The sequence below is a fragment of the Oncorhynchus kisutch genome, linkage group LG1, assembly GCF_002021735.2.
Source record: "Oncorhynchus kisutch isolate 150728-3 linkage group LG1, Okis_V2, whole genome shotgun sequence".
In the NCBI taxonomy this organism is placed as follows: Eukaryota; Metazoa; Chordata; class Actinopteri; order Salmoniformes; family Salmonidae; genus Oncorhynchus; species Oncorhynchus kisutch.
In genome coordinates this window covers 53312312-53332175 of record NC_034174.2, presented here as the reverse complement: position 1 = coordinate 53332175, position 19864 = coordinate 53312312, and the positions used below count along the sequence as shown (strand labels likewise).

General features: G+C 42.0%; 1 protein-coding gene across 2 annotated transcripts in view; it reads right to left on the bottom strand.

Moving 5' to 3' along the window:
* Nucleotides 1–704: 704 nt before the first annotated feature.
* LOC109891324 (replication termination factor 2-like) overlaps nt 705–19864 on the bottom strand; it is a 37498-nt gene continuing 18338 nt past the window's right edge. For both annotated transcript variants that reach the window (XM_020483776.2, XM_020483784.2), the window contains exons 6-9: nt 12765–12872; nt 11755–11809; nt 2272–2349; nt 705–1750 (exon numbers count right to left, since the gene is read on the bottom strand). In XM_020483776.2, the coding sequence (XP_020339365.1) occupies nt 1560–1750; nt 2272–2349; nt 11755–11809; nt 12765–12872 (432 nt within the window). In that variant the 3' untranslated portion in view covers nt 705–1559. The remainder of the gene's footprint in view (nt 1751–2271; nt 2350–11754; nt 11810–12764; nt 12873–19864) is intronic.

Sequence of the window (19864 nt, the reverse complement as noted above, 5' to 3'; positions counted from 1 at the left end):
AAATAAATGCATGGTCGCCCTATTTGTTTCTGTTTAATCCATCTTTGAGGACTACATGAAGATAGTTATATGTAAAATGCCTAATAATTAAGAAGAAAATACAAGGTACTTTTTTTTTTTTAACAAGGGCATGCGATTTGGGAAGAATGAGAATTAAAGCTCAGAGTATGTAGACAGGCCTTTAGGGCATAGGCTACATCAAATTGAAACGTTGAGGGGCTTTCCTCAGTCTTTCATCGAAAGAGTAGGCCTACACACAATGTATTTAATTAATTTAATTTAATTAATTTAACAGAATTCTCCAATGCGACTTTTTCCAGTGGTCATATCCTAAATTAATATAATCTACTTATCCGCAGAGTAGAGTTCCAGAGTTCTACTACTCTAAGTAGAATCTAAGGCAAAGTTACAACTCTGCTGCCATCTTGTGACAGGAATTATTAAAGCCATGACACCTTCGTGTGAATTAAATTACATTTGCGCTCTTTTGGGTTAATTTACACTTTCATGGTCGTGTACTAAAAGTAGGCTAATATAATTGAAATCCAAATATACCTTAAATCCTATAATCCCACTCTTAAACCTGAAAAACACCTGCAGTGTCATGAAAAGTTGAGGTACAGTAGTTACAATAAATATACAGTAAAAAAATCAGTAGTTTGGCGACACACCCAAAATACAAATTGAAAGGGACAACAAAAAACTCCTGTATTGAGTCGACCTAATGCCCCTTTATTTGTACACACTACTATAATATGTTGTTCCATATAAAAAAAATAATGCATTTTGTAAGTAAAAGGACAGTATTTATTTTGACATATGTTTGTTCAATCCTCAACCCAAACAAAGCGGGAAAAAGCATATAAAAAGGTAAATATTTAAATAAAAATTAAATATGCACATGTGAATAAAACAATCTTTTTCTCCCATCTATATTTTGATGGGTGGTGGGTGACAAGCTATTTGGAGGAAACATTCAAATTGAGTATAGACATAAGTAATGAGCTTATTGAAAGCATGTTTTGAATGAACACTACAAAAACACTCACTATTCCACTTCCTATACAAAAAAAAAAAACTAGGCCCTTGTGATATAATTTCAAAACATTTATATGTCATATTGCATAGCAAACCATAATGACTTCCAAATCTACATCTATCCATACCTAGATAAGACTTAAATATAATACAGCCATTCCTAGAAAAGAGCATTAATAGTGCTTCCTATAGGCTATTGATTCATTAGCCTGAGCCAAAAATACCTATAAGAAAAATGTCAACTTCCTTAAGACTTTACTTGAAGGATGCCGACATAGGCTTCATACACATTCATAAGCAGTAGCAAGTTGATATTGGCTTCGTCACAGAAATGCGAATTATCAACTTGCGGTTGTTGACATAAGCATTTATGAAATGCTCACGTACTTCTTATGAATGTGTTAAGTATGGGTTATGAATGTGTTATTAATAAGCTTTTATAGATACCCTTCAAATACACAATCTGGTTGTGTGTTGCCTGCCATGACCACTTGGTGGTGATCTAGGGGAGGTGAAGTAATTTAGAAATGGTAGGGGGTGTGGGTGACCCAGTTGGACGTCTGGTCTTTGGTGCGTTTGGCTGAACTGTGGCTGGTGAAGAGAGATTTGTAGGTCTCCGACTTCTCTTCCATGGTCTGGATGGACCTCTTGCTTCCGGTTGCCACCGAGGGTGTAACCACCTTGGTGCTGGGAGAAGCAGGGGGTTCAGGGACTAGCGGGAGAAGACAAAATTACCATTAATTGTGTAGGATAAATAATAAAAAAAAAAATTGGTGCCAAATGGAAATTGGTCTTCTGCCTATCTCAACCCCCCCAAATACACACACACACACACACACACACACACACACACACACTTTAAGGGTTTAATGCTTTCCTCAATATTACAATGACAGTTATAACATTAGAAACATCATGCTGCGGAGTTATGAACTGTATGGAGAGGTTATAGTGTCTGAAAGGCAAGATCTAGCGTTAGTGCAATTGCTAACTAGAATTAGCGCAATGACTGGCAGTCTATAGTAACTGGCAACATGCTAGTACATACCATATAGACTTCCAGTCATTAAGTTAATGCTAGTTAGCATTGGCTGGTGAAACTACCTCTAAGTTCCTTCATACTGGATGCAGACATATAAATGGTATCCATGAGCTCATCTGACACTTGGGGAAGTAGATAAAGGGCCTCAAAATCCTGAAGTATCCCTTCCCAGTAAAATAAACCACACATACCTGGCTGGCTGTTGTCTCCACCATTTTGTGTTGAAGTTTGGCCCTCTGAAGAAACAGTTTCAGTGGACTCTGGATTTTCTATATAGGAACGAAAGAGATGAATGGTAACAAGAAATACATAGAACGTTTTAAAAAACATCTATAACACTCTGGCATTTTGGGGAGAAAAACAGAATGTTTCCAAAACATTTCATGAAGCTCCTGTCTGTCTGAAAAGAGAGGTACAATCTTTAACAATAGTGTGAATATGATGAATTATTTGAACATTATGTATGTTCCAAAAGCTAATCAAAGTAGGCTGGAGTGGATGAAATATGCACATGTGAATAAAACAATCTTTTTTTTCTCCCATCTATATTTTGATGGGTGGTGGGTGACAAGCTATTTGGAGGAAACATTCAAATTGAGTATAGACAAACATCCATCTACCTCAGATCAAGACATTTTCTCATTGAAGCTATAAGTTAGTTTGAGTGCAATATTTAAGTGACAATGCCCGAGAAGCCGGTGTTTGGAGGATGGTAACATGTGGAACGGACATTGGCCGGAATGCAGTTTTAACCAATCAGTAAGTCAGGATTATTCCCACCCGTTGCATAAAGGCTAACATGGACCTTACAGCTGATATCTATTCCACAAGTTACCATGCCTATTTACCATGTTCCATCTGACTACGCAATCCACTGTCTCATCAGCCCAGCTATGCAATTTATAAACTTGATGTCCACTATAAAAATAATCTAGACATTATCTAATTTCTTTTAGACTAACATTTAGTTTAACAGCAGAGATTTGTATAAACCTTGCTGTCTGTCTCTCCGAACATTTGCAACATTGTTTCAATATTCAAATTAGATCGGCAGCTGTCCCATAGTAATGAACAGCTGGCGGGATAAGACAGGCAGGCAGCTTTTCTCAGCCAGTTGAAATCATGAATCAGTATAATTTTTATGGATATATACAAAGTCCTTTTAATAGAAAACAGGACAAACAAAACGACATTTTGTTCGATTAAATTGTTTTTCCTCAATCTACACTTAATACCCCATAATGACAAAGCAAAAACCAGTTTAGAAATTATAGTACATTTCCTAAAAAACAAAAACACCTTATTTACATAAGTATTCAGACCATTGCTATAAGACTTGAATTGAGCTAAGGTGCATCCTGTTTCCATTGATCATCTTTGATGTTTCCACAACTTGGAGTCCACCTGTGGTAAATTCAATTGATTGGACATGATTTTGAAAAGGCACACACCTGTCTATATAAGGTCCCACGGTTGACAGTGCATGTCAGCACAAAAACCAAGCCATGAGGTCGAAATGTCCGTAGAGCTCCGAGACAGGATTGTGGGGATCTGGGGAAGGGTTTCACATTTCTGAAGCATTGAATGTCCCCAAGAACACAGTGGCCTCCATTATTCCATTATTCTTAAACTGAACAAGTTTGGAATCACCAAGACTCTTTCAAAGAGCTGGCCGCCCGGCCAAACTGAACAATCAGGGGAGAAGGTAAGGGAGGTGACCGAAAACCTGATGTTCACTCTGACAGAGCTCCAGAGTTCCTCTGTGGAGATGGGAGAACCTTCCGGAAGGACAACCAATCAGGCCAGGCCTTTATGGTAGAGTAGCCAGACGGAAGCCACTCCTCATTAAAAGGCACATGACAGCCCGCTTGGAGTATGCAAAGGGGCACCTAAAAGACTGACTATGAGAAAGAAGATTCTCTGGTCTGATGAAGCCAAGATTGAACTCTTTGGCCTGAATGCCAAGCGTCACATCTGGAGAAAACCTGGCACCATCCCTACGGTGAAGCATGGTAGTGGCAGCTTCATGCTGTGGGGATTTTTTTTTAGCAGAAGGGACTTGGAGACTAGTCAGGATTGAGGGGAAGATGAACGGAGCAAATTACAGAGAGATCCTTGATGAAAACCTGCTCCAGAGCGCTCAGGACCTCAGACTGGGGCGAAGGTTCACCTTCCAACAGGACAACAACCCTTAGCACACAGCCAAGACAGCACAGGAGTAGTATTTATTTTTATTTCACCTTTATTCAACCAGGTAGTCAAGTTGAGAACAAGTTCTCATTTGCAACTGCGACCTGGTCAAGATAGAGAAAAGCAGTTTGACACATACAGAGTTGCATACAATAATACAGTTAAAAAGTCTATATACAGCATGTGCAAATGACAGGAGATAAGGGAGGTAAGGCAATAAATAGGCCACGGTGGCAAAGTAATTACAATATATCAATTAAACACTGGAATGGGAGAATGTGCAGAAGATTAATGTGCAAGTAGTGTGCAAGTAGAGATACTGGGGTGCAAAGGGGCTATATCTGTTCCTGGTTCTAAATTTTTTGAATGGGGCATGCTTATTTATGATGGTGAGAAAGGCACTTTTAAAGAATAAACAGGCATCCTCTACTGACGGGATGAGGTTGATACCCGGGCCAGGTCGATTAGAAAGGCCTGCTTGCTGTGAAGTGATTTAGGGAGCGTTTGACAGTGATGGGTGGTCGTTTGACCGTAGACCCATTACAGATGCAGGCAATGAGGCAGCAATCGCTGAGATCTTGGTTAGGATGATATCTATGAGGTTGTACCTGGTGGGTTCATTGATAATTTGTGTGAGATTGAGGGCATCAGTTTAGATTGTAGGATGGCCGGGGTGTTAAGCATTTCACAGTTGAGGTCACCTAGCAGCACGAGCTCTAAAGATAGATGGAGGGCAATCATTTCACATATGGTGTCCAGGGCACAGCTGGGGGTCTAAAGAAAGCGGCAACGGTGAGAGACTTGTTTCTGGAAAGGTGGATTGTTAAAAGTAGAAGCTCGAACTGCAGGCTCTCTCTGCAGTAGATTGCAACACCGCCCCCTTTGGCAGTTCTATCTTGCCGGAAAATGTTACAGTTAGGGATGGAAATTTCAGGGGTTTTGGTGGTCTTCCTAAGCCAGGATTCAGACACGGCTAGGACATCCGGGTTGGCAGAGTGTGCTAAAGCAGAGAATAAAACAAACTTATGGAGGAGGCTTCTAATGTTAACATGCATGAAACCAAGGCTTTTACGGTTACAGAAGTCAACAAATGAGAGCACCTGGGAAGTAGGAGTGGAGCTAGGCACTGCAGGGCCTGGACTAACCTCCATCACCAGAGGAACAGAGGAGAAGTAGGATAAGGCTAAAGGCTATCAGGACTGGTCATCTAGTGCGTTCAGAGCAGAGCAAAATGAGCAGGTTAATAGAATAGATTCAAGGCATAATGTACAGACAGAGGTATGGTAGTATGTGAGTGCTTCTCCACCTGCATTGCTTGCTGTTTGGGGTTTTAGGCTGAGTTTCTGTACAGCACTTTGAGATATCAGCTGATGTACGAAGGGCTATATAAATACATTTGATTTGATTTGATTTGAGTACATTGGAGGTAAACCTAGGCATTGAGTAATGATGAGAGATATTGTCTCTAGAGACGTTTAAACCAGGTAATGTCACGGCATATGTGGGCGGTGGAACTAAATGGTAGGTTAAGGCATATTGAGCAGGGCTAGAGGCTCTACAGTGAAATAAGACAATCACTAACCAGGACAGTAATGGACAAGGCATATTGATATTAAGGAGAGGCATGCGTAGCCGGGTGATCAATAGGGGTCCAGTGAGTGGTTGGAGACACGGCGCTTCAGACAGCTAGCAGACCGGCGCTTCAGACAGCTAGCAGACCGGCGCTTCAGACAGCTAGCAGACCGGCGCTAGCAAGCAAGCAAGCAGACCGGCGCTAGCAAGCAAGCAAGCAGACCGGCGCTAGCAAGCAAGCAAGCAGACCGGCGCTAGCAAGCAAGCAGACCGGCGCTAGCAAGCTAGCAGACCGGCGCTAGCAAGCTAGCAGACCGGCGCTAGCAAGCTAGCAGACCGGCGCTAGCAAGCTAGCAGACCGGCGCTAGCAAGCTAGCAGACCGGCGCTAGCAAGCTAGCAGAACGGAGCTAGCAGGAAAGACGGAGGAAAGTCTGTTTTAGCCTCCGCGTGTGGTGACGCCAATAGACCGGAGCTAGTCGTGATGGATTAGTAGGGATCCGAGTAGCAGAGGGGTCCATGTCCAAATGGTCAAAATAGGTATAGTGGCCCGAGAAATTGACCGATGAATCTATACAGCTAACAGTCCAATATGCTCTAGACAGCTAGCGGGCTGTGGCTAGCAGGCCGCGGCTAGCGGATGGGCATTCAGTAGACGTCGCGATGTAGAGGCCAGTTGAGTAGCCCCGTGCCCCGTACCGGCAGTAGAAAGGGGTATTTTATTGTAGCACAGGAGTGGCTTCTTTATCTAGCCGGGAGAAAGGGCCTAGCATGGGCTAGCTACAGGCAAATTGGTGCTTGCTCCGGGACCGACGTTAGCCAGTAGTCACGTGGATAGCAGCTAGCTAGCTGCGATGATCCACATGAAAATGTCCAGAGCTTGCGGTAGGAATCCGGTGATATGGAGAGAAAATAGGTCCGGTATGCTCTGGTTTGAGTCGCGTTGTACAGACTGGCGAGAGCTTTCCGAGCTAATGGTTAGCTGATGACCGCTATCAGTGGTTAGCTGACTACTAGCTAGTAGCTAGTGAGCTGGCTAGCTTCTGTTGGGGGATTCCAGATTCGAGGTGAATAAAAATACTTTAGAAAAAAAACAGATCCGCACCACATTGGGAGAGGTGGGTTGAAGGGGAGTGTTTTGGAGTAAAAAAGGGTCTGAATACTTATGTAAATGTTATTCCAGTTTGCAAATATTTCTAAATGCCAAATCAAATCAAATTTGATTTGTCACATACACATGGTTAGCAGATGTTAATGCGAGTGTAGCGAAATGCTTGTGCTTCTAGTTCCGACAATGCAGTAATAACCAACAAGTAATCTAACTAACAATTCCAAAACTACTGTCTTATACACAGTGTAAGGGGATAAAGAATATGTACATAAGGATATATGAATGAGTGATGGTACAGAGCAGCATAAGCAAGATACAGTAGCTGATATCGAGTACAGTATATACATATGAGATGAGTATGTAAACAAAGTGGCATAGTTAAAGTGGCTAGTGATACATGTATTACATAAGGATGCAGTCGATGATATAGAGTACAGTATATACGTATGCATATGAGATGAATAATGTAGGGTATGTAAACATTATATAAGGTAGCATTGTTTAAAGTGACTAGTGATATATTTACATCAATTTCCATCAATTCCCATTATTAAAGTGGCTGGAGTTGAGTCAGTGTGTTGGCATCAGCCACTCAATGTTAGTGGTGGCTGTTTAACAGTCTGATGGCCTTGAGATAGAAGCTGTTTTTCAGTCTCTCGGTCCCAGCTTTGATGCACCTGTACTGACCTCGCCTTCTGGATGATAGCGGGGTGAACAGGCAGTGGCTCGGGTGGTTGATGTCCTTGATGATCTTTATGGCCTTCCTGTAACATCGGGTGGTGTAGGTGTCCTGGAGGGCAGGTAGTTTGCCCCCGGTGATGCGTTGTGCAGACCTCACTACCCTCTGGAGAGCCTTACGGTTGAGGGCGGAGCAGTTGCCGTACCAGGCGGTGATACAGCCCGCCAGGATGCTCTCGATTGTGCATCTGTAGAAGTTTGTGAGTGCTTTTGGTGACAAGCCAAATTTCTTCAGCCTCCTGAGGTTGAAGAGGCGCTGCTGCGCCTTCTTCACGATGCTGTCTGTGTGAGTGGACTAATTCAGTTTGTCTGTGATGTGTATGCCGAGGAACTTGAAACTTGCTACCCTCTCCAGTACTGTTCCATCGATGTGGATAGGGGGGTGTTCCCTCTGCTGTTTCCTGAAGTCCACAATCATCTCCTTAGTTTTGTTGACGTTGAGTGAGGTTATTTTCCTGACACCACACTCAGAGGGCCCTCACCTCCTCCCTGTAGGCCGTCTCGTCGTCTGTTGCGTCGTCCGCAAACTTGATGATTGAGTTGGAGGCGTGAGTGGCCACGCAGTCGTGGGTGAACAGGGAGTACAGGAGAGGGCTCAGAACGCACCCTTGTGGGGCCCCAGTGTTGAGGATCAGCGGGGAGGAGATGTTGTTGCCTACCCTCACCACCTGGGGGCGGCCCGTCAGGAAGTCCAGTACCCAGTTGCACAGGGCGGGGTCGAGACCCAGGGTCTCGAGCTTGATGACGAGCTTGGAGGGTACTATGGTGTTGAATGCCGAGCTGTAGTCGATGAACAGCATTCTCACATAGGTATTCCTCTTGTCCAGATGGGTTAGGGCAGTGTGCAGTGTGGTTGAGATTGCATCGTCTGTGGACCTATTTGGGCGGTAAGCAAATTGGAGTGGATCTACTAGGGTGTCAGGTAGGGTGGAGGTGATATGGTCCTTGCCTAGTCTCTCAAAGCACTTCATGATGACGGATGTGAGTGCTACGGGGCGGTAGTCGTTTAGCTCAGCTACCTTAGCTTTCTTGGGAACAGGAACAATGGTGGCCCTCTTGAAGCATGTGGGAACAGCAGACTGGTATAGGGATTGATTGAATATGTCCGTAAACACACCGGCCAGCTGGTCTGCGCATGCTCTGAGGGCGCGGCTGGGGATGCCGTCTGGGCCTGCAGCCTTGCGAGGGTTAACACGTGTAAATGTCTTACTCACCTCGGCTGCAGTGAAGGAGAGACCGCATGTTTTCATTGCAGGCCGTGTCAGTGGCACTGTATTGTCCTCAAAGCGGGCAAAAAAGTTATTTAGTCTGCCTAGGAGCAAGACATCCTGGTCCGTGACTGGGCTGGATTTCTTCTTGTAGTCCGTGATTGACTGTAGACCCTGCCACATGCCTCTTGTGTCTGAGCCGTTGAATTGAGATTCTACTTTGTCTCTGTACTGACGCTTAGCTTGTTTAATAGCCTTGCGGAGGGAATAGCTGCACTGTTTGTATTCAGTCATGTCACCAGACACCTTGCCCTGATTAAAAGCAGTGGTTCGCGCTTTCAGTTTCACACGAATGCTGCCATCAATCCACGGTTTCTGGTTAGGGAATGTTTTAATCGTTGCTATGGGAACGGCATCTTCAACGCACGTTCTAATGAACTCGCACACCGAATCAGCGTATTCGTCAATGTTGTTGTCTGACGCAATACGAAACATCTCCCAGTCCACGTGATGGAAGCAGTCTTGGAGTGTGGAGTCAGCTTGGTCGGACCAGCGTTGGACAGACCTCAGCGTGGGAGCTTCTTGTTTTAGTTTCTGTCTGTAGGCAGGGATCAACAAAATGGAGTCGTGGTCAGCTTTTCCGAAAGGGGGGCGGGGCAGGGCCTTATATGCGTCGTGGAAGTTAGAGTAACAATGATCCAAGGTCTTTCCACCCCTGGTTGCGCAATCGATATGCTGATAAAATTTAGGGAGTCTTGTTTTCAGATTAGCCTTGTTAAAATCCCCAGCTACAATGAATGCAGCCTCCGGATAAATCGTTTCCAGTTTGCAGAGAGTTAAATAAAGTTCGTTCAGAGCCATCGATGTGTCTGCTTGGGGGGGGATATATACGGCTGTGATTATAATCTAAGAGAATTCTCTTGGTAGATAATGCGGTCTACATTTGATTGTGAGGAATTCTAAATCAGGTGAACAGAAGGCTTTGAGTTCCTGTATGTTTCTTTCATCACACCATGTCACGTTGGCCATAAGGCATACGCCCCCGCCCCTCTTCTTACCAGAAAGATGTTTGTTTCTGTCGGCGCGATGCGTTGAGAAACCCGCTGGCTGCACCGCTTCGGATAGCGTCGTTCCAGTGAGCCATGTTTCCGTGAAACAAAGAACGTTACAGTCTCTGATGTCCCTCTGGAATGCTACCCTTGCTCGGATTTCATCAACCTTGTTGTCGAGAGACTGGACATTGGCAAGAAGAATGCTAGGGAGTGGTGCACGGTGTGCCCGTCTCCGGAGTCTGACCAGAAGACCGCCTCGTTTCCCTCTTTTTCGGAGTCGTCTTTTTGGGTCGCTGCATGGAATCCACTCCGTTGTCCTGTTTGTAAGGCAGAACACAGGATCCGCGTCGCGAAAAACATATTCTTGGTCATACTGATAGTGAGTTGACGCTGATCTTATATTCAGTAGTTCTTCTCGACTGTATGTAATGAAACCTAAGATGACCTGGGGTACTAATGTAAGAAATAACACGTATAAAAACAAAAACCTGCGTAGTTTCCTAGGAACGCGAAGCGAGGCGGCCATCTCTGTCGGCGCCGGAAATGCTTTGTCATTATGGAGGTATTGTGTATAGTTTGATGGGGGGGGGAAAAAACAATTTATCCATTTTAGAATAAGGCTGTAATGTAACAAAATGTAGAAAAAGTCAAGGTGTCTGAATACTTTCCGAATACACTGTATTTAAATAAATCTCACTTCAAAACAGATTAAACAAACGCAAATGCAGCTACTTTGCTGTTATTCTGGCTGAAATGTTTGACATTACTGTAAGTTAGCTGTAGTTGGCTAGCTAGCAAGCATGGGATTAGAATGTTACCAGCCAGTATGGCATTGGAACATTTAGAACGAACAACTCGGGTTGCGGCCATAGATACAGAACAAAAAGACAATGACTGGGTCTCTGGAACTCGAACCGATAGAACGAATGTCCAGCTGGTTTGGGTAGCAACCCTAGATTTGTGTCCCGACTATTGTGGATGGATGAAATAGTATGAAAAAATATTCATCAAGATAACGTTAATGAAAATATGTAAATCATTATTTGAATATGTTGGTAACCCAGTGTATAAAAGCGATAATGCCCTCGAAGCAGGTGTTTGGAGGATATATTGTCACGGTTTGCCAGCCCTCTACAATATATCCTCCAAACACCAGCTTCTCGGGCATTATCAAATAAATAACTAACCAGTAAGGCACAAAACTATACACATACATGCAATACAAAGCGCTCTAATTTTGACCAGAGCCGTATGGGCCCTGGTCAAAATAAGTGCAATACATAGGCAACAGGGTGCCGTTTAGCCCAAGTCTACATAATACAATGTAAATGTGTTCTATTACGCAATCAAAAGCAGCCAAAACAAATATGAGCAATTGGTGTTTGAGCAACTAATAAGGTCAAGCTTTGCATGGTTACTTTGCTAGCTCATGTCATTGGCCGTTGTGGACATATTTTCCATCACTATATAGATCTCTGTCAGACATAACCTTAGATGAGTGAAGGTTGATGTGATTGGCATGTTATGCTTATTTAATGGTATTTACACCTGTGTTTCCCATAGATTTCAATTGTAATTGAGAAAACAATTTGTCAGGAGCGCTACATGGGTACCCAAAAATGTTAATCAATTCTATTGAAAGTCCAAATTATTTTAAGTGGGTGGCAACTGAGCTAGGCGGGGGGCAATATCAATATAGAAAAGCAAAACTGTAATTCATTCTGCAAACTGGTTGCACCAATTTCTGCCTGTGTGTATATAAAACCAAAATATGATATTTGTCAAGCATCATCGTCACTTCCTACCTTTTGAGTCAGATGGCTTGGCAACAGTCTCTGCAACTTTGTTCTTCTTTGGTTTCTAGAAAAAAAAGATTAGCTAGGTTTCCATCCAATTGACGACAGATTTTCATGCAAATATTCTTGAATCTGCATTAAACAATATGGACATTTTCCATCAAACTGACCTTTGCGGATAAAAGGCTCTGCGTGATGACATAGTTATAAAAAATAACGTTTGTTGCTAAATTCCCATGCACCGAATGAAAAATACAAGTTAAATGGGTTTCCATCACATTTTCAACTCTACTGATGGTTTAGTCACAAAAACTTGTTTAGAAAATGTGCCCACTCTGGTCTTGGCATATGCGCTCTAGCCAACAGCTCGCAGATACAGTGCTGGTAGGCTACCTACATTATGAGATTATTATGGATAAGAGTGATATTATTTGTATTTGTCAAACGGCAGCCAAGCATGGATCATAATGTCACCAGAATAAAACCCTGGATATTTATTGGAAAGGAGCATCAAGCGCATCACCTTGCACATTCGCCACCATATGAAGTTTATGATAAAAAAAACTAAAAGTTATGTATCCTAATAAACTGCACGCTTTCCCAAATCGTAGTGGGAGGACCACACAACACATCGCCACATGACTCCAAGTTTACATCAATATGATTTGTTATTATATCAATATTTGCTAATAAAGTCATTTCCACCGCCATTTCCCGCACAATTCATTTTACCGACACAAAAAGATTCCACCATGTCAAACGAACAAATTGTCTTGTTGGCATTTATACAATTGTACCGGCATTTCATGTTTCCATCAGCCCATTACTTTTTTTTATGCATCATGTAATTAATCCGCATGAAATGGTTGGATGGAAACGTGGTTAATGTTACAGTAAATTCCAGGTAACTGACATAACCGGTAAGGGGAGAATCTTTACTTCTACTTACAGTAAGTACAATTTTCACTGACATCAATGCATGTCTACATTTTTTATTAGAAAACTCTACGAATGTGTACCTTTGTTGCCTTGGCCCTCTTCTCCTCCATTTTCTCCCTCAGTTTTTCCACCTCTTCCTTGTTCCCGTTGAGGACGACAAGGTTTTCGTCTTTGAACGGGTCGCCACACTGCAACCAAGAGAAGGTTTAGTTAAGCCCAGACATTCTTATACATTATTTTCATGACATATGTTATGCTTTTGAGTATCTTATTTGAATCCATTAATTTAACATTACGGGGATGGTTTATGAAAGGAAAACACATGTAGGGATTCTAAACTCCCCTACGGCTACGTCTTGTATTTTATTCACAATGTACAATGCAAATATAGGAACATAAACATGTATTTTGTGTACTTTAGAGCCACAATAACAATGACATGAAGCAAGAAGGTGGTGGTGGGGGGATAGTTACATTTCGGGATATTATTTTTGACAATAGTATAGTATTATTTTGACAATATCGCAATATTATTTTTGCGCTAGTTCTGTATTTTTCCTTCATAGCTTGTTCTCCATCTACTTTTTAAATAGGGAGCTTTTATTTCCATGACTGATCAAAACTAACTTTCTCATGGCTCTCTCTTGTCCCTCTGCAGCAGACATATAGTAAGCATTATATTTGGACCATGGAACCTCAAAATCACAGTATTGAATCGCAATACAAATATCATTCTGAAAATGGTAATACATAATCGTATCGGCACCTAAATATCGTGATAATATTGTATCGTGAGGTGACTGGCAATTCCCAGCACTAGTAAATAATACTATCCAAATCTCAATGGAACATAGTTACTTACAATCACAAAACAATAAATAACCTAAGTCTAGTACTAAGATAGTGGTGGCCAAATACATTGGCACCTCTGTACCTTTCTAAAATAATTCCCCATTTCAGAACCATAAAAAAAAAATACAATGTTAGCCTAATTAAGCCAACTACAACAAAATGGCACCCAGTTACTAATACTTGAGATAAAAAACAAAAAAAGTGCCTTCTTGTAGCCATAAAAGAGCTTCTTCTTTGGCCCACTCGAGTGGTGCCTTCCACTAACTGCTGTTTTCACATCTCGCCATAGGTTTGTTGGAATTCGGATTTGGAGTCGTCGCTGGACACTCCAGAACAGTTCAATGTTTGTTCCTGGGTGCTTTTTGATGTGTGTTTGGGTTGTTGTCCTGCTGGAAGACCCACAACCTTCAACAGAGACCCATTTTTGGTTCTGCAATGTTGAAAATCCAATAACAAGTGGAGACTAGGCCTGTGGTTCACAAAATTTTGTCAGCCAGTGATTGTCAAGCAACTAACTGCCGGCCTCACGGCAATTGACAGTTAATGAACATACACATTTAGCATCCCCTGGCTTCCACACCTAAATCCATTATTTATTTTAGACCGGTCTAAAGAAGCATGTAGAAAATGTATTCTATTTCAGAAGAAAATAATAGCATACTCTGAGTTGTCCTTATGTTAAGTCCTGATGTGGATATGCCAAATGGCTATGGGCTGCACTAGTTCATTTAGCAGAAAAGATGTACTTATTATTCCGTGTCATTATTTTATAGTATGAAGAATACAATTGAACAAAGCTGAATAAAATGTGTGCCTCAGATTTCTGCCTCGACAACCCTGTCTCGGAGCTCTACGGACAATTCTTTCGTCCTCGTTGCTTGGATTTTGCACCGACATGCACTTTCAACTGTGGGACCTTATATAGACAGGTGTGTGCCTTTCCAAATTATGTCCAATCAATTGCATTTGCAACAGGTGGACTCCAATCAAGTTTTAGAAACATCTCAAGGTTGATCAATGGAAACAGGATGCAGCTGAGCTCAATTTTGAGTAACATGGCAAAGGGTCTGAATACTTTGTAAATAAGGTATTCCTGTTAATTTAACACATTCGCAAACATTTTAAAAACCTGTTTTTGCTTTGTCATTATGGGGTATACTTTCCACATGTACTGTATGTGGTTTCACGCAGCGTGCACGTAAAGAGTTGTAGAAAATAAATATGCAGTATGACTATCACACATTCGGTACTTGGTATTTTATTAGGATCCCCATTAGCTGTTGCAAAGGCAGCAGCTACACTACCTGGGGTCCACACAAAACATGAGACATAATACAGAATTACTTATTACAGAACATCAAAAGACAAGCACAGCTCAAGGACAGAACTACATACAGGCACAGCTAGCCTACATGTCAATGTATACACAAACTCACAAATCTAGGTCAAATAGGGGAGAGTCGTTGTGCAGCGATGTGTTTATCTGTGTTTTGAAACCAGGTTTGCTGTTTATTTGAGCAATATGAGATGGAAGGAAGTTCCATGCAATAAGGACTCTGTAATACTGTACGCTTTCTTGAATCTGTTCTGGATTTGGGGACTGTGAAAAGACCCCTGGTGGCATGTCTGGTGGGATACGTGTATGTGTCAGAGCTGTGTGTAAGTTGAAAATCCCAAATTGTTTGCATAGTTAACATTGTTTCTTATATAAATAAGTGATGCAGTCAGTCTCTCCTCAACACTAAGCCAAGAGAGACTGGCATGCATAGTATTTATAATCAGCCCTCTGATTACAATTAAGAGCAAAACGTGCCACTCTGTTCTGGGCCAGCTGCAGCTTAACTAGGTCTTTCCTTGCAGCACTGGACAACACGGCGGGACAATAATCAAGATTAGACAAAACTAGAGCCTACAGCCTTGCTTTTATGATTGTTGTGTCAAAAAAGCAGAGCATCCCTATATTTCAGCTAGACCTCTCCCCATCTATAGAATCTATATGTTTTGACCATGACAGTTTTACAATCTAGAATCAATCTCCATGTAATCTAGTCTCCTTAACTTGTTCAACAGCCACACCATCCATTACCAGATTCAGCTGAGGTCTAGCACTGAAGGGTTTCAGTGACTTCATTAGCTGTGGTTGCTGATGCATATATGGTTGAATCATCCGCATACATGGACACATGCTTTGTTTAATGCCAGTGGCAGGTCATTGGTAAAAATCAAAAAGAGTAGAGGGCCTAGAGAGCTGTCCTGTGGTACACCACACTTTACATGTTTGACATTAGAGAAGCTTCCATTAAAGAAAACCCTTTGAGTTCTATTAGACAGATAGCTCTGAATCCACGACATGGCAGAAGTTGAAAAGCCATAGCACATACGTTTATTCAACAACAGGTTATGGTAAATAATATCAAAGGCCGCACTGTAATCTCAGTACAGCTCCCACAATCTTTGTTCAACCAGTCAGTCATTTATTGAGTGCCCTTCTCTATTTTCATGCTGAAAGTTTGCTGTTAATTAGTTTAGTGAAATAGCTTTGTATTTGGTCAAATAATTTTTCCAACAGTTTGCTAAGAGATGGCAGCAAGCTTATAGGTCTGCTTTTAGAACTAGTAAAAGCCGCTTTACCACTTAGGTAGCGGAATTACTTTGGCTTCCCTCCAGGCTTGAGGACAAAGACTTTCCTCTAGGCTCAGATTAAAAAGATGACAGATAGCAACTCCTATCGAGTCAGCTACCATCCTCAGTAGCTTTCCATCTAAGTTGTCAATGCCAGGAGGTTTGTCATTATTGACCGATAACAATTTTTCCACCTCTCCCACACTAACTTTACAAAATTCAAACTCGCACTGCTTTTCTTTCACTATGTTTTTTTATGCATTAATACAATTGCTCACTGTTCGTTGTGGGGATTTCCTGCCTAAATTTGCCAATGAAATAATCATTAAAATAACTGGCAACATCAAATGGTTTGGTGATGAATAATCCATCTGACTCAATGAAAGATGGGAGTTGAATTTGTCTTTCTGTCCATAATTTCATTTAAAGTACTCCAAAGTTTTTTTCCCATCATTCTTTATATCATTGATCTTGGCTTCATAATAAAGTTTATTTTTCTTTTTGCTGAGTTTAGTCACATAATTTCTCAATTTGCAGAAAGTAAGCCAGTCAGATGTGCAGCCAGACTTATTAGCCACTCCTTTTGCCCCATTTCTTTCAACCATTGTTTTTCAATTCCTCATCAATCCATGGAGCCTTAACAGTTCTAACAGTCAATTTCTTAACAGGTGATGATTATCAATAATTGGAAGAAGCATTTTCATAAATTCATCAAGTGCAGCGTCTGGATGCTCCTCATTAATCACATCAGACCAACAAATATTTTTAACATCATCCACATAAGAGTCACAGCAAAATCTTTTGTATGATCTCATACACTATTTCAGACCCAGCTATTGGAACTTTGACTTTCCTGGATAAAGCCACTATATTGTGATCCAATGGGTACGGACATAGATTTAGAACAAAGTGTGATCGAAACATTTGGACAGTCTTGTTCCTGTATTGTTTGTAAACACCCTGGTAGGTTGATTAATAACCTGAACCAGATTACAGGCACTGATTACAGTAAGAAGCTTCCTCTTGAGTGGAGAGCTTGATTAAAACCAGTCAATATTCAGGTCCCCAAGAAAGTAGACCTCTGTTTATGTCATTGTGGCTGGGACCACACTATCAAGCAATTCACAAATTATTTAGATACTGACGGTTAGCACCTGGTGGCCTATAGCAATACCCCAAAAGGAAAGGCTTTAGATGTGCCAAGTGAACCTGCAACCACAACACTTCAATAACACTTGACATAAGATCTTCTATAAGCATTACAGGGGCAAAAAAATATTTTGTCAGCCACCAATTGTGCAAGTTCGCCCACTTAAAAAGATGAGAGAGGCCTGTTATTTTCATCACAGGTACACTTCAACTATGTCAGACAAAATGAGGGGGGGGGGGGAATCCAGAAAATCACATTGTAGGATTTGTAAATAATTTATTTGCAAATTATGGTGGAAAATAAGTATTTGGTCACCTACAAACAAGCAAGATTTCTGGCTCTCACAGCCCTGTAACAACTTCTTTAAGAGGATCCTCTGTCCTCCACTCGTTACCTGTATTAATGGCACCTGTTTGAACTTGTTATCAGTATAAAAGACACCTGTCCACAACCTCAAACAGTCACACTCTAACTCCACTATGGCCAAGACCAAAGAGCTGTCAAAGGACACCAGAAACAAAATTGTAGACCTGCACCAGGCTGGGAAGACTGAATTTGCAATAGGTAAGCAGATTGGTTTGAAGATAGGTACGGTAAGCAGCTTCGTAGGAAATGGAAGACATACAAGACCATTGATAATCTCCCTCGATCTGGGGCTCCACGCAAGATCTCACCCCGTAACAAAGCCTACCATCAGTAACACACTACGCCACCAGGGACTCAAATCCTGCAGTGCCAGACATGTCCCCCTGCATAAGCCAGTACATGTCCAGGCCCGTCTGAAGTTTGCTAGAGAGCATTTGGATGATCCAGAAGAAGATTGGGAGAATGTCATATGGTCAGATGAAACCAAAATAGAACTTTTTGGTAAAAACTCAACTTGTTGTGTTTGGAGGACAAAGAATGCTGAGTTGCATCCAAAGAACACCATACCTACTGTGAAGCATGGGGGTGGAAACATCATGCTTTGGGGCTGTTTTTCTGCAAAGGGACCAGGACGACTGATCCGTGTAAAGGAAAGAATGAATGGGGCCATGTATCGTGAGATTTTGAGTGAATTCCTCCTTCCATCAGCAAGGGCATTGGAGATGAAACGTGGCTGGGTCTTTCAGCATGACAATGATCCCAAACACACCGCCCGGCCAACGAAGGAGTGGCTTCGTAAGAAGCATTTCAAGGTCCTGGAGTGGCCTAGCCAGTCTCCAGATCTCAACCCCATAGAAAATCTTTGGAGGGAGTTGAAAGTCTGTGTTGCCCAGCAACAGCCCCAAAACATCACTGCTCTAGAGGAGATCTGCATGGAGGAATGGGCCAAAATACCAGTAACAGTGTGTGAAAACCTTGTGAAGACTTACAGAAAATGTTTGACCTCTGTCATTGCCAACAAAGGGTATATAACAAATTATTGAGATAAACTTTTGTTATTGACCAAATACTTATTTTCCACCATAATTTACAAATAAATTCATTAAAAATCCTACAATGCGATTTTTTTCCTCATTTTGTCTGTCATAGTTGAAGTGTACCTATGATGAAAATTACAGGCCTCTCATCTTTTTAAGTGGCAGAACTTGCAATTGGTGGCTGACTAAATTATACAGCATCACCTCCCCAAAAGCATTTCTGTCTCTTCTATACATGTTGTATACTTCTATTGCTACTGATGTATCATCAAATGAATTATCTAAGTAAGTCTCAGAAATTGCTAATATATGAATGTTATCTGATGTTAGCAAGTTATTGATTTCATTAACCTTATTTCTAAAGGCTACATATATTAATATGGGCTATTTTCAGCCCTTTCCTGGGTAGCTTATCAGCGATAGACATAATACTGAAAAGAGCAGACAAAGCAAAAGAAAAATGCATTCAGCAGTCCATTAATCAATTGGTGTGTGTGTGTGTGTGTGTGTTCGCGCGCGCTGCGGAGTTGAGGCTACAAACCATATGATTAGCTCGCTCATCCATTCCATGCTTCTGGGAGGGAGGGTGGACAATGAGCCTGTCATAGCGGATGTACGCAATGTCCCCACGCGCTCTGGCAGCTTTCATGGCAGGGATCAGTTTTTTCCTCTTCTGGCGCACAGCTTCAGGATAGTCCTCGTAGAGGAAGATATACTTTCTTGGCTCTTTCCAGAACAGCAACCTTGTCCTTGAACTTCAGGAACTTGACCACTATTGGCCTGGGCCTAATCACCTGGGCCGGTGGTGGGTTTTCCAGTCATTTGTGCACGCTCCACCTCAATCTTCCTGTGGTCCATCTTCAATTTCTCAGAGATCATTTCCCTCACTTTATCCTCAGACTGTCCAGGTCTCATGTGGTGATTCCATCCACAACTATGTTGTTCCGCCTTGATTGTCCCTCGAGATAATCTGATTTATCGGTCATTGTTATCATGAATTCACACACAGAACTGATGTCCTCTCTCAATGACTTACAGATTGCTGTCATCTTGCCATTCTCTTGTTTCAACTCATCGAGCTGACCCTGGGAAAACTGCAAACTGTTCTTCAGGTCCTGGAAATCTCTGGTCAGGTCGTCCATTCTTTTATTGA